Source organism: Oryctolagus cuniculus, chromosome 7, assembly GCF_051225735.1.
Source record: "Oryctolagus cuniculus isolate XC-2025 breed Fujian yellow rabbit chromosome 7, ASM5122573v1, whole genome shotgun sequence".
In the NCBI taxonomy this organism is placed as follows: Eukaryota; Metazoa; Chordata; class Mammalia; order Lagomorpha; family Leporidae; genus Oryctolagus; species Oryctolagus cuniculus.
The window spans coordinates 51,424,656-51,450,923 of record NC_142873.1 but is presented as its reverse complement, the minus strand read 5'-3'; the positions used below and the strand labels follow the sequence as shown (position 1 = coordinate 51,450,923).

At 50.4% G+C, this 26,268-nt stretch overlaps 1 protein-coding gene across 1 annotated transcript in view; it reads left to right on the top strand.

Annotated features, from left to right (window-relative positions):
- Positions 1 to 10,421: 10,421 nt before the first annotated feature.
- Positions 10,422 to 26,268, top strand: part of PHGDH (phosphoglycerate dehydrogenase) — a 31,438-nt gene continuing 15,591 nt past the window's right edge. The window contains exons 1-5 of the mRNA XM_002715676.6: positions 10,422 to 10,699; positions 18,683 to 18,834; positions 20,426 to 20,491; positions 23,764 to 23,818; positions 23,917 to 24,015. Of these exons, the coding sequence (XP_002715722.2) occupies positions 10,562 to 10,699; positions 18,683 to 18,834; positions 20,426 to 20,491; positions 23,764 to 23,818; positions 23,917 to 24,015 (510 nt within the window). The 5' untranslated portion in view covers positions 10,422 to 10,561. The remainder of the gene's footprint in view (positions 10,700 to 18,682; positions 18,835 to 20,425; positions 20,492 to 23,763; positions 23,819 to 23,916; positions 24,016 to 26,268) is intronic.

The window sequence follows — 26,268 nt, the reverse complement described above, 5'->3', positions numbered from 1 at the left end:
AAGCCAGAAGTCAGGAGCTTCTTCCTTGTTCCTGTACAGTTTCAGGGGCCCAAGGACTTGAGCCATCTTCTATTGTTTTCTCGGGCCACAGCAGAGAGCTGGATTGGAAGTGGAGCAGCCTGTACTAGAACAAGGGTCCATATTGAATGCCGGCACTGCAGCTGGTGGCTTTACCCACTACACCACAGCACTGGCCTCTCTCAACTTTTTTTTAAAGATTTTATTTATTTATTTGAAACAAATAAATACAGAGAGGGATATATATATATATTTATATATGTACATACCTATCTATATCTATAGATAGAGATAGAGAGAAAGAGAGAGAGAGAGATAGGGATAGAGATAGAGATAGAGATAGCGATAGAGATAGAGATAGAGATAGAGATAATCTTTCATCCTCTAGTTCACTCTCCAAATGGCTACATGGTCATGGTTGGGCCGAGTCAAAGCCAGGAGCCAAGAACTCTATCCTGGTCTCCCACATGGGATTCAGTGTCCCAAGTGCTTGGGCCATCTTCCATTGCATTCCCAGGTGCAATAACAGGAAGCTGGGTTGGAAGTGGAGCAGGGATGCTGGTGTCACAAGTGGCATCATCACCTGCTGTACCACAACACTGACCCCTAATGCCATGTAACTAAACTGGAGTGACTATGATACATCTCAGATTTGTCATATGTAAGATGAGAATAGAGCTTCCTATCTCTAGGGTTGTTGTGAGGATTTATTGGGTTATACCGATCTAGCAATTTAAAATGACCAATATGTATCTGTATTATCATTATCATGGAGATTTTTGCATTCTGTTGCCATGGATACTCCTTAGAAAATATAAGCCTCCAATAAGAGGTTCAAGGGATCCTAGGAGGTTCACAGATGGACTGCAGGAAGTGCATGAACCTTCCAAACTGCATGCATGACCTAGGAGGTGATAAGGTTGGTAGCTTTCATCAACCTCTTAGGGAGCTCAGTGCTGCAAGGCCTGTCTCGGGTATCAGGCTGCATGGGAGACTACCTGAGCATCACTCCCCCGTCAGCTGGTGGAAAATGGATCCACTCAGTTGCCGTTAACTGGCATCCAGGCATCTGGAAAATAAAATAATGGAAAAATCAAATCTGGAAAAGCAAAGAAATGATAAAGAAGGTGGCTAGCATTGTGGTGTAGCAGGTAAAGCCACCACCTGCGGCACCAGCATCCCATATGGGAGCTGGTTCCAGTCCCGGCTGCTCCACTTCCACATCCAGCTCCTTGCTAATGGCCTGGGGAAAGTAGTAGCAGAAGATAGCAAGTGCTTGGCCCCCTGCCACCTTTGTGGGAGGCCTGGAAAAAGCTCCTAGCTCCTGGCTTTGGCCTGGCCCCAGGTTGGCCAGTGAAGCCATCTGGGGAGTGAACCAGTGATAAAGATCCCCCCTCCCCAATTTTAACTCTGACTTTCAAATATATAACTAAATCTTTTTTAAGATTTATTTATTTTTACTTATTTGAAAGTTAGAGTTACACAGAAAGAGAAAGAAGCAGAGACACAGAGAGAGAGGTCTTCCATCCACTGGTTCACTCCCCAGTTGGCTGCAACAGCCGGAGCTGTGCAGATCCGAAGCCAGGAGCCAGGAGCTTCTTCCATGTCTCCCACACAGATGCAGGGGCTCAAATACTTGGGCCATCTTCTACTGCTTTCCCAGGCCACAGCAGAGAGCTGGATCAGAAGTGGAGCAGCCGGCACTCGAACCAACGCCCATATGGGATGCTGGCACTGCATGTGGTGGCCTTACTCACTACGCCACAGTGCCAGCCCCATAACTAAATCTTAAAAAAAAAAAAAGCAAATGGTAAAGAATGGACATTGCAGGAGCAGAAGGGGCATTTTTATTCAGATTAGGATGGAATCTGATGACTTCTCCCCACCCACATCACAGCACACCTCTCTGAGGGCCATGCCACTTGCCACTCCCGTCTGCAGTCTGTCAAGTGGGCATCTTCCCCTCCTCCTCCCACAACGCCCCTGGCAAACGCCAAGGCTCACCTGGCCTCCTTTGTCTGCACTTGTAAACCAGCCCTTTCCATTAATAGATTCTTTCTGCAGAAGAATTCACACAACTGAGTATGCTACCAAGATTCTCTTTCTATTTAGCACTCAATTGCATTTTGATGAAACAGTACTCCCCTTCCCTTTGTCTCCCCAAACTCCGTCTTCAGGCATTTGCTTTCTCTCAGGATGAGCTACTTTCTCAGCTGGTAACCTTCATCCATTATTCATCGATTCTTATTGGTTCTCACTGTCAGAGAGCTACCTTTACAAGTTCTGAGTGTACCTTACCAAGTCACTTTGGGCACCAACCAAGGGAATCACCTTCCGGCTAATCATTGCCATCATCTCTCACTGTCAGCATCATCAACATGATATTTTTAAAAATTTTAAATAGAACTTTTTCTAGGTGCACCCATAGAAAGAGTTCGTTTTTAAAATGTAGCTAGTGGGGCTGGCGCTATGGCATATTGGGTAATGTAGTGCCGGCATCCAATATGGGTGCCGGTTCTAGTCCGAGCTGCTACACTTCCAATCCAGCTCTCTGCTATGGCCTGGGAAAGCAGTGGAAGATGGCCCAAATCCTTGGGCCCCTGCATCCACATGGGAGACTAGGAAGAAGTTCCTGGCTCCTGGCTACGGATTGGCCCAGCTCTGGCCATTGAGACCATCTGGGGAGTGAACCAGTGGATGGAAGACCTCTATCTCTCTCCCCTACCCCTCTGCCTCTGCCTCTCTGTAACTCTGCCTCTCAAATAAATAAATAAATCTTTAAAAAAAAGATTTAAAAAAGAAAATATATAGAAGGACAATGATAGTAAGTAACAAGGTAGATACAGAATTCAATAAAAAAAATTGCCAGGCATGCAAAGAAGCAGGAACATGTGACCCATAATGAAGAGAACTTTCCATGGAAGTCAACTCAGAGCTTCACACAGATGATATAATCAGAAGAAGCTCCTGGCTCCTGGCTTTGGCCATCTGAGGAGTGAACCAGCAGATAGAAGACCTCTCTCTCTCTGCCTCTACCTGTCTGTAACTCTGCCTTTCAAATAAATAAATAAATTTAAAAAAATGTAGTTAGTACCGTCCCCTCCTAAGACTTCAATGGTTTCCAGTTCTGCTTATAATAAAGTGTAAACTTTTTACCATGGTATAGCGGTCAACTGCAGGTGCTGCTTTCTTGTCCTCCAATCTCTATTCCCCACCTTCTGGTCCAACACCCTGACTTTTCCTTTGGAAACCCATTTCTCTCAGTCTTTTCATGAGTACATTATTATTATTATTATTATTATTATTATTTGAGATGCAGAGACAGATGGAAAAAGAGAGATGCAGAGAGTGAGAACCATCTACCATCTATTAGTTCACTTCTCAAATGCCTCCAATGGCTGGGGGCTGGTCCACAGCCAAAGCCTCTTGGGAGCCCAGAATGCAGCCTGGGTCTTCTACACAGGTGGCAGGAACCAAGTTACTTGAGCCATTACGGCTGCCTCTCAGACAAAAATCCCAGACTCCTCACCCAGCCTCCATCGCCTGGCCCCTGCTGACCACAACTCCCCTTGCTCTCTATATTACAGGTGTCTGACCTCCCTTCAGTTCCTGGAAACTTCTTATGCTTTCCTACCCAGGGGACCTTGTTCTTACCGCTCTCTTTCCTCCAAGAGCTAGTCACTGGCTCTTCTCCACCTCCAGGTCTCTGCCTTTTTACAGCTTTCCTAGACAACACAGACCACTAGACTACAAGTTCCCTGAGGGCAAAGACCACGTGACTTGCCCATCATCATTACTCCTGAGCCTGGTGTTGTGCCTGGCACACAGCAAATGCTAGGGAAATACTTGCAGGCAGATTCACTGAATGTTCCACACACTAGTTCTGCTTTCCCCTCTGCCTAGAATTCTCTTTCTTTAGTTTTTTGCATAGTTGACTTCTTGTTTCATCTCAATCCAAATAGCTTCACAGGAAGGCCTTTCCTGATCTAAAAAAGTAGCCCTCCCCATCTGTTCTTCTTTTTAAAAAGGTTTATTTATTTATTTGAAAGGTAGAGTTACAGAGAGGCAGAGAAAGAGAGAAAGATCTTCCATCCACTGGTTCACTCCCCAATTTGCTGCAACGGCTGTAGTTGCACCTATCCAAAGCCAGGAGCCAGGAACTTCCTCTGGATCTTCTGACATGAGTGCAGGGGCCCAAGGATTTGGGCCATCTTCCACTGCTTTCCCAGGTCATAGCAGAGAGCTGGATTGAAAGTGGAGCAGCCGGGACTCGAACTGGCACCCATATGGGATGCTGGCACTGCAGGTGGCTACCTTATCTGCTAAGCCACAGTGCCAACACCTCCCATCTGTTCCTTCACATCATCCAGTTTTGCATTCTTCACCATAATTATCATGCCCTGAGACTATTCTGTTTATTTTTTTAAAAGGGTTACTTACTTATTTATTTATTTGACAAGCAGAGTGACAGTGGGGGTGTGGGGAGATCTTCAATTCGCTGGTTTGTTCCCCAAATGGCCACAATGTCCAGGGTTTTGCCAGGCCAATGCCAGGAGCCTGGAACTCCATCCATGTCTCCCACATGGGTGGCAGAGGCCCAAGCACTTAGGCCATCTTCCACTGCTTCCCCAGGCACATTAACAGGACACTGCACTGGAAACAAAGCAGCTAAAACTCTTATTGATGCTTTGATAATGGGATGCCAGTGTTGGAAGTGGCAGCTTAACCCACAGCGCCACAACACTAGTCCCCTGTCCTGTTCATTTTTTCATTTATTAATTTATGTAGCTTCCCTATCCAAGCAGAATATAAGCTCCATGAGAGCACAACCTTATTCTTAGCACAATCAATAAATGTGCATTGATTGAATGATGAATGAATGAGCCAATGAATGAACGCAAGTCAAGCACTGCAGATTACACTCAACCTTCACAATAACCTTAGGAAGTGAGTAAGGACTATCTTGCTAATAGTTTCATAATACAGAGAAGAAAGCTATCTTAGAAGAAAGCCGTCTAGGCAGTGCGATTTGCCCAGTCACATTATTCAAAATTTGTGAAGCTAGATTCAAACCCAGATACACTTGTTTTGTGGATGACAATTCATTTTCTATATCTTGAAATATTGCTTTACTCCTCATAATGCAAGTTTGGATATTGCAGCTGGGCTTCAAGTAGCTTACACACAGCTACTAACCCCAGATCCTGATCCTCACAGCCACAGGCAGAGGGGGGCCGGCAGAAAGATCCTGCCCTGGGAGATTGACTACACACAAGGAAGCAGCCAATCACACACAACAGAGTGCCAAGAAGGGCCTGGGCACACACTGGGACCTTTGCCCCAGGCTTAGCTAATGCACAAAAGTCTCTGTCTTCCCCAGGGGCTGGGGCCAGGAAGGCCGTGAGGGGCTGGAGAGGGCAGAATCATTTCCTTAAAACTTCCAAGAGAGCCCAAGTTCTCATTTCATGGCCGGAGGCAACACTAGAAAGGGAGGGAGAAATGTCCCCATCTCCAACCCTCCTTTATACAGGAAAAGCCCTTAATTTGCTGTTGATGTTGAGGCCTGTGGGGTGAGTTGGTAAGAGATGTTGCTTTAATAGTAGTGTCGGAACTCAGCTCAGGCAGCAAATTTAATCATGTCACTTCCCAAAAACTCACCCAGGGCCTCTGTATTAACTTTAGTGTTGAATTTAAATTCTTAGAGCCAGGCCTTCCAGGAGCAGCCTCTCACCTCTTATCACTCACCGGCAGGCACCACCCATTCCCCTAGCCCAGCCGGGGAAGCCACAAACACCTTGCACTTCTGAGCCATTGTCAGTGGCATTCTTCTCCACCTGCTTACTTCCTATTTGGCTCACAAGATCAGCAATTAACTGTGAGAAGCTCCAAGGCAGGTCAAGTTTCCCTCTCTATCCCTGGACCTCTCAGAGTGGCTGCCTTGAATGGTTTCAAGGCTTCACCTGAAAGACAACCTTGACTGGAAGATGTCCTGGCTGTCTCAAGGTGGTCCTCCTTGTTCCGAAAGTACCCAGCAGATTCCTATTCAAAATTCTTTTTCTAATAATGAGATTTTTTAAGCTTATGTATATTTCATCTTATTTGAAAGGCAGAGAGCCAGAGAAGAAGAACAACTTTCCAGCCACTGATTCAGGCACTCCCCCAAGTGCTTGCAACAGCCTGGCCTGGGCCAGGTCTAAGAGAGGAGGCAGGAACTCCATCAGGGTCTCCCACATGTGTGGTAGGATCACAACTACTTGATCCTCACATCACCTGCCTCCTGGAGTATACATTAGCAGGAAGCTGAGCTTCGAAGCGGAGCTGACACTCAAACCCAGGCATGCCTATATGGGACGCAGGCTTCCCCAAAGCAGAGCCTTAGCCACTGTGCCACTGTGCCACTGTGCCAAAACCCTGTCCCTATTTATAATTCCTGCTATATTGTCTGTTCTTCCTGTTTTTTTTTTTTTTTATGTTTAACTTTCATTTATTTGAAAGGCAAAGAGACAGAAATCCTCCATCTGCTGGTTCACTCTCCAAATTCCCACAGCAACCAGGGCTGGGCCAGTCCAAACCAGGAGCTCAGAATTCAGTTCAAGTCTCCCACATGGGTGGTGAGGCCGGCCAGTAGAGCTGGGGGTCTGTGGGCCCCTCAGACACAGGTAGAATGTCCTTCACAAGCAGGCTGTCAGCTGTGGCTGGAAAGCCTGTCTCCAGGCCAACCGGTATCTCCCCCACCAGTAGCTTCTTGTGCTGCGTGTGTGACCTTGCGGCTTTAACTCACACCTTCAGGGTGGGTGCACTCTTTCACCCAGAGGGGGCAGGGGAAGGAGCTGAGCCCCTGGGGAGAGTCAGACTGGTTCCAGGGGATCCAGGCTATCCTGTGTGACCTTATGACTTTAAATCACACCTCCAGGGTGGCTGCAATCTTTCACCCAGAGCTAGCAGAGGAGGAGGGGGCTGAGCCTCTAAGGAGACGGACAGTCTCCAAGAGACCCCGATACCTCCATGAGCTCCAAGCCAATCAACATACGTATGTGAAACTCCCTGTCCAATGGGCACCTCCGATAGGATAACCCAGTGAACAGATAGTAATGCTTTCTCCGTCACTTGCCAATCAGTTTCTGCCTCTTTGCAAATTGTTTCCTGGCTTTTTATTTCTATACTAAGCTGAGGAAAAGAACCCATGGGACTCACTCCTGCAACTGCCCTCCCCTCCATGACCGGTAACAGGTGGCAGGGATTCAGGTACTGCAGCCATCATCTACCGCCTTCTAGGATGTGCAGTAGCAGCAAGCTGGATCGGAAACAATGGAGTCAAGGCTTGGACCAGGTGCTCCAATACCAGATACAGGTGTCCTAAGAAGTGTCCAACCACTGTGCCAAAAACCTGCCCCTGTCATTTTTCTTTCTTCCTGACTGTGTCTATGTATCACCCTAACCCCAGTGTTAAGCCACAGTACCCGGGACACAGTAAGTTACTTTCTGCATGAAATCTCTTCTGTGGGGCGAGTGTCGTGGCACAGCAGGTTAAGCCAATGCTTAGGGCCTGCATCTCATCTCAGAGTGCTGGTTGCAGTTCCAAATTCAGCTTCTTGTTAATGCATCCAGGAAGGCAGCAGATTAGGTCCAAGTGCTTGGAGCCCTGCCACCCTGTAGCAGACCTGGAAGGAATTCCTTGTTCCTGGTTTCCACTTGGCTGAGCCCTGGCTGTTGAAGGTATTTGGGTTTGTTTGCTTTATCTCAGGTACTCTGCCTTTCAAGAAAAAGAAGTAAGTAAAATGAGTAAACAAGAAAGAAAGGAAGGAAAAAAGGAAGGAAGGAAGGAAGGAAGGAAGGAAGGAAGGAAGGAAGGAAGGAAGGAAGGAAGGAAGGAAGGAAGGAAAAAAAGAAGAAGAAATCTCTTCTGAACCTGTACAATGCAGAAAGCCCCATGGAAATATTATTGGGGGTGAGAGGGTTATAAAGTCATGTTTGTGATCTTTATGAAATGAAAGTGGTTGGGAGGGGACAGGACATGTAATGTTCACCTACATTAAGTATAGCATTTTGAGATAAACTGAAGACAATTAATGCTATAAGAATTTAAGAGAATGAGAACATTTCTCACTTGCTTATGGTTACAATGATCACACACCCTCTTATCCACCCTGAATTTGACATTTATCTGTTAACTATTTTCTTAATAGATTTAGAAATGCTTTTTTTTGCATGGATTGGATCTGTTTTAAAAGTAGGTGGAGAGGGGCATGGACATTGGCCTAGATGTTAAGCCAAGGGTAGGTGCAGCTGCCTCCTATGCTAAGAGCCTGGGATTGAGTCCAGGCTCTGTTCCTGTTTCCACTTCCGGCTGATGCGCACTCTTGGAAGCAGTAGGTGATGGTTCAAATGGTTGGTGCTCTCCCCCAACAAGGGAGACCTGCATTGCATTCTTGCTTCTGTCTTTGGCCTTGGCCCAGTCCTGGCTGTTGTGGGTAGTGGAGAGTGAGCCAGTGGATGGGGGCGCTCTCTCTCTCTTCTTCTTCTTCTTCTTCTTCTCAAATAAATAAATGCATTTAAAAATTAAATTAATGAAAATTTTGAACTGATAATTCCTAGGCACAAATCATATTGGATAGCCAATGCTCCCAATGGGAGTGACAATGATTTGTCCGTCCTATGCAAATGTTTGGGTGCTTTGTGGTTCCTACATCCCAGCACTCCTGAGTGTCCCACTGCTCTGCCTCCCAGGAGGTATCTACAGTCTCGAGGATCCTATGGAGATGGCAGACCTTTCCACGGAGGCTAATGGCAGGAGTTGAAAACACCCATTTCCATACACCTTCCTTCAACTCCTCCCAGGGTTCGTCACCTGCTTCCTTTCAGTGTGGTGCCTAAACCTTGCTAAATCTGTATGATAATTCCACTCCTTTATGCCCATCAAATCTCTCAGATTCCACCTGAAAACAAAACCCAAAGAGCTTTTCAATCTTGATCATCTAGGCATTGTCTTCTTTTCTTTTTTAAAGATTTATTCATTTATTTAAAAAGCAGAATGACAGAGACAGGGACAGAGTGAGAACTCTTTCATCTGCTGGATCACTTCCCAGATGCCTGCAACAGCAAGAGCTGGACCAGGCAGAAGCCAGGAACATAGAACCCTATGCAGACCTCCCACAAAAGGGGCAGAACTCAGGGATTTGGGCCGTGATCTGCTGCCTCCCAGAACGTGCCAATAGCAGGAACCTGGATTGGAAGTGGAGGCAAGACTCCATCTCCAGTACGTGTTGCAGCCGCTTGGCCCATTGTGACACATCTACCTTGCATTGTTTTCTTTATTATTTGTGCCCCACATTTATTATTTTTAAATCTATTTTTGTTTCTTTTTTAAAAAAATATTTATATGAGAGAGAGAGAGCATGGACTCCACTGTCTCCCAGGGTGTGCAGGTAGCTGGAGTCAAGAGTGGACACAGGACTCAAACTCAGGCACTCCCATAAAGGATGCGGGTGTCCCAGCCAGTGTCTTATCCGCTAGGCCAAATGCTTACCCTTTCATTACTTTATAGGATTGATGCTGCATTTTCCTTTGGCCTCAGGATCTAGCTGAGTTTTGTTGACTGCACTGGAAATGCCTGTAAAGCTGACTTTGAATCCAACTAAGGGCGTCCTTTTTTCTGCTTCTGCTCCTTGTGACTTTAAATAAATCCCAAACTGGGTTTTTCAATACTCTGTAAAATGGGGCATAGAAGGGCACATTCGTTGTGGGATTTAAACCTAAAGGGGTTAAGAGCCCAGAAGTGCCTCCTTGGTTGATATATAAGTGAGACCAGTTGAACAGCTCATTGTTTTTTTCTTTTCCATAAAGAGAGAGGAGAATACAGAACTTAAACAAAAAGTCTGGCCAATCTAAATGTTAAATTACCGATTCTCCTTGCATCATTCGTTTGGAACAAAAGTTAGTTTCATATCGCTTTGAATTGTGCAATTCCCCGTGTTTCTGTGCTGGGCACTCGCAGACCCCAGGCCAGCAGAACAAAGGAGCTCTACGTTTTCCCGTTCACGCCCCCTGCGAAGTCGAGTCCAGCACGCTGCCTTGCGCAGGTACGCCCTCAAAAACGGAATTAACTCCTTGTCAAGGAGTTAACGAGTGAGTCCTTCGGGGAAAGAAGTGACGATGAAAAGTTCCTTCTCTCGCGGTAAAGACATATTTCTCCGTTCGTTGTAGATATGAATCAGCGAGTCAGCGTAAACCGTGCGTGTGCACGTTCACCAGGTGTGGGTAAGTGCTTTGGCTGCGCTTGAGAAATTCAAGTCGGCCGCATAACAAGTGGGCGAGGACCTGGCAGGCTCGGAACCGCGAGGGGGAGGCGGAGTCCCAGAGAGTTTGTGCGTTTCTGTCCAATCCAAAGGAGCGTCGGAGCCGGAGGGGGAGTTAAGGGGGGCGGGGGCTGGGGTGGGGCCGGGGGTGGGAGGACGCGGATCTTGCCTAGTTACTCGCGCCCGCCAGCCTCAGCTGCAGCTTTTCTGCCCACGGAGAGCGGACGACTCCCAAGCCTGCTCCAGCAATGGCCTTTGCAAATCTGCGGAAAGTGCTCATCAGTGAGAGCCTGGACCCTTGCTGCCGCAAAATCCTGCAAGATGGAGGTCTGCAGGTGGTGGAGAAGCAGAACCTGAGCAAAGAGGAGCTGATAGCGGAGCTGCAGGTGAGGGGAGAGGCGGGAGGTGGGAGCGAGGTGTCCAGGGGCATCACCCGCCGAACCCGGCAGGGAGCTCCGGGGCCAGCGCGCCCCGCTCCGCTGCCCGGCTATCAGCCAGATCCCGGCTTCCACTGCCTTGGGGGCTCGCAGTGGGAGAAGGGAGGAGGCAGAAGCCAGCGGCGGCAAGCGGCAGGATGCGAACTTTTCGATCACTTCGCAACCGCTTGTTTCAAGTTGGCTTGTCTCCGGCGGCGCGCACTGCAGAGGGCAGACTGCTCCAACTTGTCCTGCAAGCTGCCTGCGGGATGCCAGCGCGACTCCCCGCGCCCTCCTGCCCCGTGGTTCAGGCAGCCGGGCTCCGCCTCGACTCCCGTCCTCCAGGCGGGACCGTCGGAGGAGGGGTGCCAGCGGCCCGCGACTCTTACCCGGATCGGGTGTCCCCCTCTCCGCCCCCCGCCTACTCTCTGGGGTGCGCTGGCGGGGTCCTAGCCTGTTGCGTGGCTGCTAGAGAAACTGGCAGCGCGCACCGCCTTTTGTCTGATGCAAGACTGCCGCGAGCTTTCACCGCTCCTCCGCTGCCCCTTAGCGCTCTGAGAAGAGGGGGGCGGGAGGGGGGCGCCGCGATCTCCCGGGGGCCGCTCGCGCCACCAGCGCAGCAGAAGTGGAGACTGAGGCTCTGCCCAGGGGGCTCCGACAGATGACCTTCATCTTGGCCTCATAGCTGCCCAGGAAGTGATTGGCCCGCACTAGAGTCAGACCCCAGCAGTCCCCAGGAAATTGATAAGTTTAGCAATCTTAGGATTGTGATACTTAGCTTAGTCTACGTCCGGCAAAGTTTGGGGACCTTGTGCAGTCTTAGGACATTTTGCTTTGTGAACTCTTCACTCCTGTTCTTGCACTTCCTACCTTTACAATCTACCCAGCTGCCCGGGTCACCCCCTGCCCCCTAAAATCACACAGCCCTACCAATCTCCAGTATCAGCAGCCTTCAACCTTCCCTGCCCCAGAGATCTTGGGCCTGCCAGCTGCTGCACTTGCCCCAGCTGTGCTCCAGCTGTGTAGTCCTGAGGGCTGCCTGTGCCCTTGTCCATCTGTGTATCTCTTGCCCCATCCCACTCACCCCCCGTGGTGCCATGCCCTGTGTCCAGTGTCCGGCCCCCAGCCCTTCCTCAGAGAAGCTTGCAACTAATTAGGGAGCATGGCCTACACACCTGAGACACTGGCCAGGTCACCAGCGCTGGCTGAATTGGTAGGCAGGTCCCAGGCCCTGGCCCTGGCCCTTGAGGCACCATGAGCACTGGATGGGTTCCTTGTCCCCTCCTCTTTTCCTGTGTGAATGGCATCAGTGGCCTTGGCTCTGGGCAGTGACCAGGAAGGCAGTGGAACAGCTTCCAGATCAGCTGCTCCCCTTGCCTCCAACGCAGCACCCGGCTGGGCAGAGGCCACACAGCTAGGTGCTATGCAGCTGGCTAACGGGAGTGAGCCACCTTACAGGTCCACGAGCCACTCTGCGGAGTGGTGGGGGCAGGGTTCAAGGGAGTGGGAGGCCTCGCCTCATGGAGGGGTCCCGTGAGGTTGAGAAGGGGGTCTAGCATGAGTCTGGGAGAACACTGCAAAGGCCCTGAGACTGTTGGCAGGAGAGCAGGGTGTTTGCTGGCTCTCTTGCTGCTGGGCACTGTTGGGCAGCTTGGGGGTCGGGGAGTTCAGCCTGCATGTCTTGTTATAAATAAAACATTCAGTTCAGAACACCGATTCTTCTCCACGGGCAGCAGCTGCTGCAGGGCCCTCATTTCCACACTGTGCCCTTCATTCTGCATGCAGAGATGCCTGCAGTGCCGACCCTCCCCCACTTAGCACGGCAGAAAGCCCTAGCTCCCTTGCTAGGACTGGGCCCACTGCCTGGCCTTCTGGGCTGGCACACTTTGCTCTCCCTCACTGCCTGGTCGGGAGGCATAATCATTCCCTCCCTGTTTCCAGTGGTGCGTTTCGGACTTGGAAACAAGTCACAGTTCATTAGTGTTAGGGAGCCAAGTCAATGGTTTAATAGGTCATGATCAGCATTTTAAAAACCAAAATAGGAAATAGCAGATTAATACAGATTTGAAGATATGTGTATGGGTGTGTGTATGTGGAATGGAAGTATACAATCACAACTTAAAGATTGTGTTTCTTACTGTAGGTCTCAGTCAAAAAAGTTTGCAAAACAGTGGCTTAGAAAAATAAAGCATGTTTGAGACTCACAGTAAATAAGCCTGGTATGCAGGAAAACATTTAAAAAATCTTATCATGTATGAGTGGCATTTAAACTTTGACCATGGCTCCCAATAAGAAATTCATTTTGCATCATAACTCAGCACACTGATATACACATCTAGTGAAATAATGCATCATATAATGCATTCTAATAGTTTCTTCTGTTTTATTAAATATCACTGCTGGTCAGGACTACTAAACAAGACATCAGCAAATTTATTGAAGCACGTTTATATCTTTCACTCCCTTTTTTCCCCAAAGATTTATCATTTATTTATTTGAAAGGCAGAGGAAAAAAGAGAGACACACACACACTGACTGCTGGTTCACTTCCCAAGTGGTGCAAAATCCAGGTCTGGGCCAGGCTGAAGCCAGGAGCCGGGAACTCCATCCTGGTCTCCCATGTGGGTGGCAGGGGCCTAAGCTCCTGGGCCATCTTCCACTGTTTTCCCAGGGGCATTGGCAGGACTGAAAGCAGAGCAGCCAGAACCTGAACCTGCAGTCTGTTAGACAATGGCAGGGATGCAAACAGCGGCTTAACACACTGCTCTATAACACTGGCCCCGCATGTTTATAGCTTAACCTCAGAAATTTGAGAAAGACTAGAAAGGAATAAATGTTTCTATGCAAGAGTCCAGCATTTCAAAGACTTTTAAAAACAGCAAGTTTCCAACATTTACATTAGGATATGATTGGCAAAAAGCAAATAACCACCGAGTTAGGATCACATACATAGTGCAAAACCAGTCCAGCTGTAGCTGGAGAGCGGGATGTGGAGAGCTTCATTGACTTGCCGTCTGATTGAAGTCAGAGGCTCCCACAACGTTAGGATTACCTGCAAGGCCAAGCCTGTCTTCCTGTGGAAGCATGTGTGAGCTTGAGGAACTGAGTTTCCACTGCTGAGTCAGCACAGTTTGTGTGGAACAGCCATAAATCAAGTAGATCAGTAGTGTGTGGTTTCCCTGCTCTAAGGCAGCTTAGGATATAAGGGCATGGGAGTGGGAGGACACAACGCAATGTGATCCCTGTGGGGATGCGTGGGGAGTGCCTGTTCCAGCTGCAGCCCAGATGCAGAAACTACACATAGAGCAGTGAACAGCAGTGTTGAGACTTGTGTTCCTGCCCAGGGCACTGGAGAAGAAAGTTCTAATAGTAATAGCACAGAGGATGTGAGAGAATGTGTGCACTCGGGTAAGGCATAATTTGCATAAACAGAGCAGGTAGCTGGAGCAGTCGCTGAGGGATGAGTCATGGCCAGAGCAGGGGTAGTGCCTTGGAGTACCTGAGGGGATTCAAGGGCTCAGCAGGAGATAGGTGGGCATGTAGACTCACAATACATACAGGGCTGATTGAATGAATGGAGGGAGTAGGGATCCGTGAGGTTGTAAGAGGCCTTGGAAGAGTCTCCATGGCTAGAATCCTGCCTTGGGACAAGTGAGCTTGAACACACATCCCTGAGGGTCTGATTGCAGCCTCTTCAACTCCTGGCAGCATAGAAGGCTGGCTTGTGCAGCAAATAGAGACTGCAGGGCACACCTCTCTAAAGGAGATCTATCCAGAGAAGAAGCGGACCCGGGAGCATATTGAGTGGAGTGTTTGGAGCAGAGCTGGGCCTGAGGTGTTGGTTGTGGAACTTGATAAGAGAGACAGGGTGATAGGACTGTGACTCTTTGGTGGTCCCTGATCTCCTTGTTCCATGCTCTCCTTGTCAACTGAGCTTTGAACCTTGGTCATGGGCTGACCAAGGAGATTGATTTATTTTCCAAGTGGGTTACCAATTACCTAGAGGGTCATTGCTGGTTGCAAAGGAACCACACTAAAAATGTGCCTAAGTGTTGCCCAGTTGCCTTCCAAAAATGTTGTGGAATGTACATTCCTCTTTTCCTACATTCTCACCAACACTGAATATTGTCAATTTTCTTTTTTGCCAATATGATGTTTGAAATGCATTTTAAAAACATTTTAGAGTCAGAGAGACAGAGTTCCCATCCACTGGCTCACTTTCCAGATGGCCACAATGTAGGTAGGAGGATGAGGAACCCCAGTCCAAGTCTACCACGTGAGTGGCAGGTACCCAACTACTTGAGCCATCACCTGCCGCCTCCAAGAACATTAACAGGAAGCTAGATATGGAATCTGGAGCAGAGCCAGGGCTAGAACGCAGGTATTTCAATGTGGGATGTGAGTGTCCTAGGCAGCATCTTAAGAGTTAGGCCAAATGCTCGCCCCAGGAGAGTTTGTTGTGCCTTGAAAGGTCAGTAGATGTTGGCTGGGCAGGGGTGTCCTTTTCTCTGGAGCCAGCGTGATGAACTAGAATGTAGGACAGATGGCAGTGTTCCCCTTCTGCCCAGGCATCGACTGATGTCCAACTAGGTTGCTATGAGGGAGTCAGGGCACCCTCCAGATACCATCCGGTGTTGGCCTCACCATCAGGTCAGTCATCTCTGAGGTGGCTTCAGTTGGTCCTTCTTATCCACAGTGTCCATGAGACCTGTCCACTCTGAGGTCACAGCACTCACATCCAATAGTAAATTTTGATGTTTCTATCACTGAGCTCATTGAGGGTTGGGACTATATCTCACTCATCTTCAACCAATCTAGCCTTATACCAGATACATACATAGCAGCACCCAACAAATGGAAGAAATGGAAGAGGCAGAGAGGACGTAGGCAGCCTTAATGTTGGACTTCAGTTTCCCTTCTGCAAAATGAGGTTGGATCAGAAACTTGGAGACATATTTTTCTATCTCTGGCTTTAGGGCATCCTGCGTGTAACTCCCTGCTGGCAGGCACCGCCTCAAGCAGTGAGGGAAATAGTTCTGCAACTGTGCTTGAATGCTCATTCCAGTATTTAGAAACCCTCAAGACCTCAATATGCAGAGGCCAGTGTTGTGGTGTAGTGGCTAAAGCCACCACCTGCAATGCTGGCGTCCAATATGGATGCTGGTTTCTGTCCTGGCTGCTCCACTTCCTATCCAGCTCCCTTCTAGTGGCCTAGGAAAGTAGCAGAAGATGGCCCAAGTGCTTGGGCCCCTGCACCACATGGGAAGCTCCTGGCTCCTGGCTTCAGCCTGGCCTAGCGCTGGCCATTGCAACCAGCTAAGGAGTGAACCAGCAGATGAAAGCTCTCTCCTTCTCTCTCTGTAACTCTGACTTTCAAATAAATAATACACTTTAAAAAAAAGACTTCAATATTCAATGCTGTAGCATAAGTTTCCATTGCTTCTCTCCTAATAGCTCTCTATTCTCTACATTTAATTGAGCAAACTTGCTCCTAGGATCTGGGCTTGGATCCAGTAAAGGTGGGGCTGCACTCTAGGAGCTGAACTCTCCTGGCCTTTCCGTCTCCAAAAGCCATGTGACAAGAGGGAATACAAGGATCCCATTGACAGTGCCACTGGGGAACACGGATCTCAAGAGCTACATGCTCCAGCCCTTCTGTTTTGAAGATGGGACTTATAGGCAGGGAGTGAAGTGACTTACAGTGGTGACCTACCTTGTCTTGGCAGGCCCTGGACTAGAACCCTGGTCTTCTGATTCCTAGCTTGGTGCTTTTATAACACTTGCTGCTTCCTCACCAACCTGGGGCAGTTTGTGACAGTTTGTGGACTTGTACACCTGCTGCATTTCTTGAGGATTCTCAGCTGGTTCTTGGACAAGAAAATCTGATTCTGGATAGATCTAAAAAAGATTGTCAGGGGAGCCAACTTAGCCCAAGTGTACTGGCAGTGATGAATTTAGAGTCTCAGTACTTTAATTTTGAAGATTTATTTATTCATTTTGAAAATCAAAGTTACAGACATAGAGGGAGAGGCAGAGAGAGAGATCTTCCATCTGCTGGTTCACCCACCAGCTGACTACAATGGCCAGTACCAGACCAAGTGGAAGCCAGCAGCCAGGAGCTTCATCTGGGTCTCCCATGTAGGTAGCAGAGGCCCAAGCATTTGGGCCATCTTCCGATGCTTTTACCAGGCCACCAGCAGAGAGAGTGGATAGAAAGTAGAGCAGCTGGGACGTGAACCAGTGCCCATATGGAATGCCAGTGTTGCAGGCAGCAGCTTTATACACTAGGCCATAATACCAGCCCTTTATTATGTTTATTTTTTTAGATTGACTTATTTATTTGAAAGGCAGAGTGACAGAGAGAGAGACAGACAGACAGACAGAGACACACCAAGAGAGAGATCTTCCATCTGCTGGTTCATTTCCCAAATGGTCACAACAGCTGGGGCTGGGCCAGGCTGTATCTAGGAGCCAGGAACTCCATCCAGGTCCCCTGCATGAATGCCAGGGGCCCAAGCAGTTGGACCACCTCCACTACCTTCCCAGGTGCATTAGAGGTGAGCTGGATGTGAAGTGGAGCAGCCGGAACTCAAGCCAGCGCTCAGATATGGGATGCTGGCATCACAATGATGCAGTGCACCACAACACGCCCTGCGGGCTGTGGGGAGCAACTGGGAGCAACTCGGACTAGACTAAGTTACTGGAATTAAGACTTATTCTATGCATCTGCTCTCCCACAATATGGCGCTGAGAAGGGAAACAGCTTCTACACAGCTGCCTCCAGTTCAACCAATAAACTGTAGGACCTACTCCTGATTGGAGGAGAGCAGCGTACTCGGCGTGTGGGTAGCAGAGTTGGGATTGGCAGAAGAGGACTATAAAGGAGGAGAGAGACAACATGCACCAGGAACATCTACCTGAAGGAACACCTGTGCAGCCCCCGAGAGAGCCGGCCGGCGGTGTGCCGCTCCCCCGCGGAAGTGGGGAAAAGTGGCAGGGGGAACCGCCCTTCCACAGAGGTGGAAGGGATGGTAGCCAACCCGGGAAGAACCAGCAGCAAACCCGGGGAGGGCCGAGCAGACAAAAGAACAGCACAGGGTCCTGTGTCGTTCCTCCACGAAGAGGGGGAGCGACACGGGCCATGCTGTCACATGTGTGCAGTTAGTGGAGAGTTTCCCAGGGTCCGCCCTGGAGGAGTTTAACCCCTCTCCTCACCCTTTCTCTTCCCCGCTGCTTTGGTCTCTGATTTAGATGTTTTTCTTTCCCCAGCTGTCTTTTGTTCACTTCATTTACTCGTTCAGCCCCCCAGCATTTGCTGAGTGCCTTCCCTGTGTCGGGCTCGGGGTGGACAAAGTGGAAGTAGACGCTCTGTGTCTAATGGAGGCAGTGCTGTTCTTACAGGGGCCAGGTGCTGCACCTCTCCCTTCTCATTTCCCCCCTCACACGCTTGAGGCTGAAGCTCAGATTCGTAGCTGATGAGGGACAGAGCTTGGATTTGAGCCCAAGCCTGACTGATGGCAGAGCCTTTCAAAGGTGCATACGAGAGGCACTGAGCTGCTCGCTCTGCATCTGTGCCGTCAGCCAGCACGTAGATACTCTCATGTTGAGCACAGCCATGTGGCAAGGGTGATGGCTCTGACAGAGGTGACTAGAAACGGTCCCTGGCTTCCAACACGTGTCCAGACACACAGACAGGACGTCCATGACGGGCGGGCCTCCTGCTGGTCCTGGGCAAGCCTCAGGCTTCCGATGTGGTGGTGCCATCTGGAGAGAGATGAGCTGGGTACCCAGAGCCCGCACACTGGTGCTGCCCCTGGTTGAGCAAAATGCTTGTTGTTTCAGGGCCACGAGCTCCTGGTCCACATTTCCCTGGCTTTCCCTGGGTCTGGGAGGGAGTGAGCACTGCCGGGCCTGAGCTTCAGCAGGCCATGCAGGACGCTTCTTCTGCCCTAGGACTGTGAAGGCCTCATAGTCCGCTCAGCCACCAAGGTGACCGCGGACGTCATCAACGCGGCCGAGAAGCTACAGGTGGTGGGCAGGGCCGGCACGGGCGTGGACAACGTGGACCTAGAGGCCGCCACGAGGAAAGGTGTGCTGGTCATGAAGTAAGTCGTGGGGGCTGGGAGGTGGGGGTGGGGCGGGAGGGGAACTTTGCCTTAGAGGAAGCCTAGTGAGGGTCACAAGAGCTGCAAGGGCTAGGCCCAGGGTCCAGACAGTCGGGCAATACTCTACAGGTTAGTGGTTCTGGGGGCTTGGGAGAATCAAGCTTCCTGTGCAATCTCAGTGTAGCCTGATCCAGGCATCAGAAGAAGGTGAGGGAATTTATCTGTGTTCTCTGCCCCAGCTGCCCTCCCCTCCCCTCCTCCTCGCCCCAGCCGTCTCTGTGGCAGATTTCGGTTGGCTCCATGTAACTCAGCCTTGCACGGATGCACAGCCTGTTCAAGTAAAGCAGCTCCACGTCATCTTCCTCACTTCGCCGCACCCTTCTGGAGCCAAGACCCCAGTTTCTCTCTGTGCACTCCAGGGCCAGGAGGAGAAGGGTTCCTGTTGCAGCTGTTTTTGTAGGATCTCAGGAGCAAAGGTCCTGGTGGGCATGCCAGTACTGCGTGGCACCCCTTCGGGTGCTGGGTGGTGTGCAAGGCCATCCCCAGTCCTATTCTCTGACCTCAAGCCTTTTTTGCTTCCCTAGAGGGTAGGGTTCATCACCAGTCACCTGACTGAGGTCAGTATCTGACAGCAGAGATGTTAAACGATAACCCGTCCACAGCTTGCCCTGGACTCCCAGGTCCCCAGCGGCTGCACCCCTACCAGCTCCTGCGTGCAGTGTGTTCGCTGAGGGCGGGCAGGAAGCCAGATGGTCTTGTGGAAAGACGGACCCTGGAGAGTTCTTCAAACTTGGACGGGGGCGTTTGGCTTTTCCTCTTTATAACCTTCATCTCCAGAGTTGAAAAGACCCTGTAGGTATAGGCACAGAAGGAGGGCGGGCACGTGTGTTTAATTCTTCCAAAACAAAACACACACACACACGAAAGTCCTTTGAAGAAAGGAAAATAGTTTCGTGGGGCTCTACATCAACTCTCATTTTTACAAAATGGGCAGTCAACATTTCCCTGTGTGTGAGGGAGTGAGGTCCAGAATTTGTTCAGAACTTGAGAGATGGGAGGAGAGGTCAAAGAGGTGAAGATAAAAGTATTAACTTTGTTGCTGTTAAAGCCAGCTTAGGGGATGTGATGAAGGTCTGTGGGCCGTGGGCTGGCCTCTAAGTCCAAGGGACTCACTCAACCTTGGCAATGACAGCATGGAGCAGTGGGAAAAGCGGACTTGCTGCAGGCAGGCAGATCCTGGAGTGGGAGGAGAGAGAAAGCGCTGAGCCCCATGCAGGTCTCTCCAGTGCTTGAGAGATTTCTTCTCTGCCTCGGGAGAAGTACATGCGGATGCAGAGAGGGGCCAGCTGTGCCTGATGGGAGCAAACACACAGCCAGGACCAAGGGGCTTCCTTCCAGCCCTGGCTTATGGCAGGAGTCCCACAGAAGATTCAGGACAAAGGCACAGGGTTGCAATCTCAGCCCAAGAATGGGTACAAGCTCATGGAGCAAGAGAGAGCACAGTCTGCCCTCCAGGCTTTCTTTCTCTGGGGACAGGTATGCGAGTCGTGGGTCTGGGTCCATTGATGTCCCCCTCTTCCTTCTTCTTTAGCACCCCCAATGGGAACAGCCTCAGTGCTGCGGAGCTGACCTGCGGGATGATCATGTGCCTGGCCAGGTAAGTCCCTGACGTCTCAGCCAAGGCAGGCTCTCCAGTGTGTCAGGTATTACTTCTGGCCACACAACGTGACCCAGAAAAGCTTAGAACACTTGAGTTAGGCCAGGTGCAGATGCTGAGTTTCTTCAAGGCCGCCTGTCATCCACTTAGCGTTTACCCCGCAGGTTCAGCACACAGAGGTCAGCTTTCTTCTCGGGTCCTTAGGGATTGTGTATGAGGAGGAGGGGGAAACTGGCACTTGCTCATTGCCCAGGAGCAGGCTCGTTGAGAACATAAGAGTGTGTGCCATGTCTTCTTCCTTCTGCCTCCCCTTACTTATTCTCACTCTCTACACTACTGCTCTAGCCTCCAAGCCTTGCAGATGCTCTCCGTGCCTGGCTGCCTGGAGCATCCTTCCCCAACTCCTTTGTCTCGATTCCCTTTGCTTACTTTTTAAGGTTAAGCTCCAGTGTCCCTCATGGATCCTTGTGATCCCCAGGGCCTCCCTCTGTTACTGTCCTTACAAGTCTATATTGTTTCAGGATCCCTGTGCCTCCTTGTGGGTTCATAACACAATAGAACTCATGGTCAATTTGCCCTTCCAATAGCATGTTGGCCTCCTGAGTAGAGGGGCCAGTGTGGTAATTAAATGGACAGGGCACACCGTGTGCACGGTCTTACTCTGCTGGGCAAGGAACAGTACTCAAGCACCTCTGTGGCCAAGTTTCCTAATCAACTGGGCAGGAGGCTGGGCTGGGCTGCTCTGAAGTTCCCTGTATCCTTAAACTGGCTGATGAAGGCAGCCAGGACTCCTGACTTCTCTACGTGGGCCTGGAACCTTTTGGGACTAAGAAATTATTCCTTTCTCATCTTAACACTTGTTTTCCTTCCTGCTGGGGGAGGAGAGGAGGAGATAACCTTGGCTCTGATTCCTCTCCAAGATTTTCTGCCTGAGATCTCGTTGATACTGAGTATTCATTCATTCCCAGAGGATTCACCAATACTCAGTGGTTGGTAAGGGGAGGATAAGGAAAGGGAGGAAAAGGGACACCTTTCATACCACAAGGGCCTCAGCCTAGACGGGATCTTGGGCTGGCTGTCTGGATCTCCTAGAATATCTGACTGAGTACCTCACTCCCCAGAGAAGTCCAGAAGCCTGGTGGTCTGATTTCATGGGTGCTATTAAATTCAGTGATTATTACTGCTATTTTTAAATTATTTATTTATTTATTTCTTAAAAGATAGGTTGACTTGAAAGAGTGACAGAGTGAGGGTTGGATGACATAGAGATCTTTGTCTGCTGGCTTACTCCCCAAATGCAACGACAGCCAGGCTGAAAGCCAGGAGCCAGGACCTTCATCTGGGTCTCCCACACAGATGGCAAGGGCCCCAGTACTTGGACTGTCGTCTGCTTCTTCCCAGATGCATTAACAGAAAGCTGGGTCAGAAGTGGAGCTGTAAGGATGCAAACCAGCACTCCAAAGTGAGATGCCACTCTGATATGTGAGTGGCAGCTCACTCTGCTGTGCCACACTGCTCCCTGTTTTATTTATTGGAGAGGCAGAGAGCTTCCATGCCCTGGGTCACTCCCCAAGTGCTCCCAACATTCAGGGCTGAGGTAACCGAAGGCAGGAACAGGGAATTGAATCCAGGTCTCCCCCTGGGTGGCAGAGATCCAGCTACTTAAACCATCACCCGAGGCCTCCCAGGGTGTACATGAGCAGAAAGCTGGAATTGGGAGTACAGCCAGGTCTCCAGTCAATCAGATATGGATGTGAGTGTTCCAAGCAGCGGCTTAGCCACCGGGCCAAATGCCTCGCCCCTATTATTATTATTGTTATTCGAAAACAATGTAAGGGGAGGACTTCAGTGCAACTTTCTAATGATTTCCCTTACTTATTCTGGCAGTGGCAGGAAAGAATCCAGAGCCAGGAGTAACCTCCCTCCTGGCCAAGGGCCAGCTCGATGTGAAGGAGAGATGGGGAGCTGTGATTTCGGGGGGTGCTCCCCACCTCCAGCCACATAGGGATAACCTCACTCACCTAAGGTGGCTGAAAACAGAGAGGAGGGCAGAAGCCGCCTCTTAGCTCACTGCATGCCAGCCCCAGCAGAGGCTTAGTGGGCAGGTGGTGCTGGGTGAGGTGTGTGTCCCCCAGGACCTCTGCCAGGCAGTTGTTGGGAACTTTCAGTGAGCATTTCTTACAGCCTGAGCACAGCGGAAAAGGTGCTGTTTCCACAGTGTTCCTCCTCTCTCCCTCTTTCGTGTCCGGAGGTGCCTGGATGACCCACGGCCTATGCGACAAGGCTTACTCTTTGACCTCTGACTCTGCCCTGAGTCAGCCTCCCCTATGAACCTCCTGTGAAGTGTGCAATGTGGGTGGGGGTGGGGTGGGGTCGGAGGGGTTTTGGTACTGGAAGTATTGGGAACAGGCATTCAGGACAGAGTGGAAGCTTCTGGACTTGGCACCCATGGACCAGACTCGCCCAACAGCCTTGGGGCTTAAGAAACTCTCAAGGAAGAATAAATGATCGCGTGTCCCCTTGATAGCAGAAGACTGTAGGTTGTGGACTTGGCTGAGATGGGAAGGTGAAAAGCCTTGAATTTCTGGAGCCCTGGATGTCATCACAGGTCACCAATACCCCATTGTAGTCCCTGGGGAGTGGCAATGGCTTAGGGGAGGAACCTACTCAGAGTTATTCTTCTTGCTATTTTTTTTAAGATTTGTTTATGTATTTGAAAGTCAGAGAGAGAGAGGAAGAGACAGAGAAATCTTCCATCTGCTGGTTTGACTTATCAAATGGCTGCAGTAGCTGGAACTGCGCCAGGCCGAAGCCAAGAGCCTGAAACTCCATCCAGGTCTCCCACGTGGGTGCAGGGACTCAAGCACTTGGGCCATTTTCCACTGCTTTCCTAAGCACATTAGTGGGAGCTGGATCAGAAGTAAAGTAGCCAGGACACACACCTGTGCTTACAGGGGATGCCAGTGAGGCAAGAGGCAAATTAACCTGCTTCGTCACAACTCCAATTGAAACAACCCCCACCCAGACTCCTGGCTGGTGACAGAAACCCCTGGGCTCCACATGAGATCTTGCCAGAGGCGTCCCTCTCCCACCCTCCCCTTACGCTGCTGGTTGTTTCTGAGCCTGAGCCCCAGCCTGCTCCCAGCTTAGTCCCCAGGGAGTGACTGTCGCAGGCTGTCACAGGTTATAGCTCTGCACAACTTCTTTTGCACCTCCTTTCTGGGCTGGCCGGGGCCTGGATGGGCCTGCTGACCCTGTGTCTGTCCCTGCAGGCAGATTCCCCAGGCGACAGCTTCCATGAAGGGCGGCAAGTGGGAGCGGAAGAAGGTGAGTGGCCGGCCTTTGGTCCCCTGACCCGGCTCACCCGCGAAGTCCACCCTTGGTGCTGACGTGGGCTGCTTTGCCTTCTGCCCATTTGCTTGCAGTTCATGGGAACAGAGCTGAATGGAAAGACCCTGGGGATTCTAGGCCTGGGCAGGATTGGGCGAGAGGTGGCCACCCGGATGCAGGCCTTTGGGATGAAGGTAAGAAGTCACTGGGCGCCTTGGAGGTGTGGCTTCCTATGGTAATTGTGGGAGAGGCAGCACGGCCAGCCTGGGCTTTGTCCTGGGGGAAACCTGACCCTCCTTCAGAGCTGCCAGCTAGAAAAGTCGTAACACCAGGGGGGAGGGAATGCCAGCCTGCAGATCTGCAGACCCAATGCACAGGCTGAGGCTGCAGGTAAGTCAGTAGCCGTGTGCTCCAGGGGACCAGAAGGGTTCTGTGTCCTGTCCTTTCCTCCCTCCTTTGCTTCCAGGGCCTCTTGGTTTGCTGCACCTGCTCCCCTGTGATGATTCAGAAAACAGGAGCAAATTTACAGTCTTCTAACTGAGTGATTGCCAGTCCGTCCATCCCGCTCCCTTCCATATCTCAGGAAAGACGAGGGTGCTTGTGTGCATACTGCTAGGATTGTAGAGCCCATGGTGGCTGGAAGGCTTCACAGTGTCTCAAGAAATCTCACCCGACACCTGCCTCACCCAGGCACTGCTCTTTCCTGCAGGATTGTGATCAATAGCAGTGCCACCCCATTGGGCCAGTCCAGGAGTCCTGGCACTGCCTGGTGAGGACTGCCCAGATAAGCCCAAGGGACAGGTGGCTAGGGGTGCCAGTGGACTCTCCATGCTCACCGTGGGCGCTGAGGGAACCACAGGGGTGGTGGCTTCAAACTGCAGCCTGGATGGCTTTGGTTAAACATTAAGGAAAGTTGTTTTGACAATCAGGTGATCCCCAAGCCTAGCAACATTCACACAGCACTGCTGTGGAGAGTCCCTTTCCTCTCCTTGCTCTTTCCCGTTCTTCCCATTCCCCGCTCCCTTCTTAGAGGTGGAAGGGGTCTTCTGGGTTAACCGTTCATTTTAGATGGACATGGGGGATTTGTAAGTTTGTGACTGAGGACTCACAGCAAGTGGATGGTAGCCTCGAACCCACCTCCTTGCAAAGCCTTGAACTTTATCCCCTCCTCTCCTGTCACCCCACACCATGTTTTTTTTAAGTCAGCTAGACTGTTTTCCTAAGCCTCAGCAGTAGTGTAGGCAGGGCAAGTGTGTTTTTCAGGATCCCTGGGTGTGGCCAGGCAGGACCCACTGATCATGGAAACAAACTCCAGCCTGGCCCTGTGTACAGGGGTGGCTGCACGCCATCAGGATCAAGGAGAAAGTTCAGCACGTGGAGGATTCTGGTCTTCCACAGCAAGGGCCAGGAGTTAGGTAAAGCAAGAGCACTGCCAACTGGGTGAGCGTTTCGTCGATGAGTGGCTTGGGGCTGGCAGCCAGGCCAGGGCAATTCCACAACTCCCACTCCCCTTCCCTGGCACACCGTGCCCTTCCCCCACCTCTAGCTCAGTGTTGTTCATCATAAGGAGCTTGGCCAGTGACTTAAACCAGACAAAAGCGCCACCTGGTTTCCTGCACAGTGGCAGGTAAGCTTGTCTGTTCTCTGGGTGCCTCTCAGGCACCCAGATTCTGCCCTGGGCTGCTTCCGAGAGGCATAGGAGATGCGGGTCCTTCAGAATCAGCACCCAGAAGTGGCCAGCCCCTCTTGGCGTGTTTGATTCTGAGCTGGTTCGTCTGCCTACAGCAGTGGTAATCTGCATCTCTGGCACATCGCCCCAGCACGCCCTGCATGGCTTTCAGTGTGCAGGTGCGTCCGTTCAGGTTGCTCTGCCCCCACGTCTCCGGAGTGTCACTCTTAGCTTCTGGAGCATGCAGCATGAGACGTGGCTTGGAATGTCCCCTCCCAGCTCAGCACCTTAGGGGCTGCCTAAGGAGTGGTCCAGGGGCTTCTCTTCATGCATAGCTGCTCACCTTGACCGTGTTCCTGGGTCCAGATGAATTTTGTATACAGGCACAGAGACCACCAACCCGCGCCACGCTTCTGCCAGTGTTCTAGTGGTGTCCATGGCAGGCAGGGTGTTCTAAAGGGAAAGGGAGGAAGAGTTTTGGACAAATTATGAAGGAGACAGTCTACATCACTGCAGACTAGCCTCATTGTGAAACTGACAGAGTATGAAAACCTCCAAGTGTAAAACATCTGGACTATTTGGAATTAGATTTTAATCATGTGGTGAATTAATGCATTCACAGAAGCACTAAGACACAGATAAAGGTCTCCTTGAATGCCATCCCAGTCATCTCCTCTCAGTAGTATCACTTGGCATGTGTCACCCCAGGCTCTCTATGTACTTATGTAGAACGCATTCAGTTCCAGATCTATAGGGGGTTATATGCCTATAGAGAACA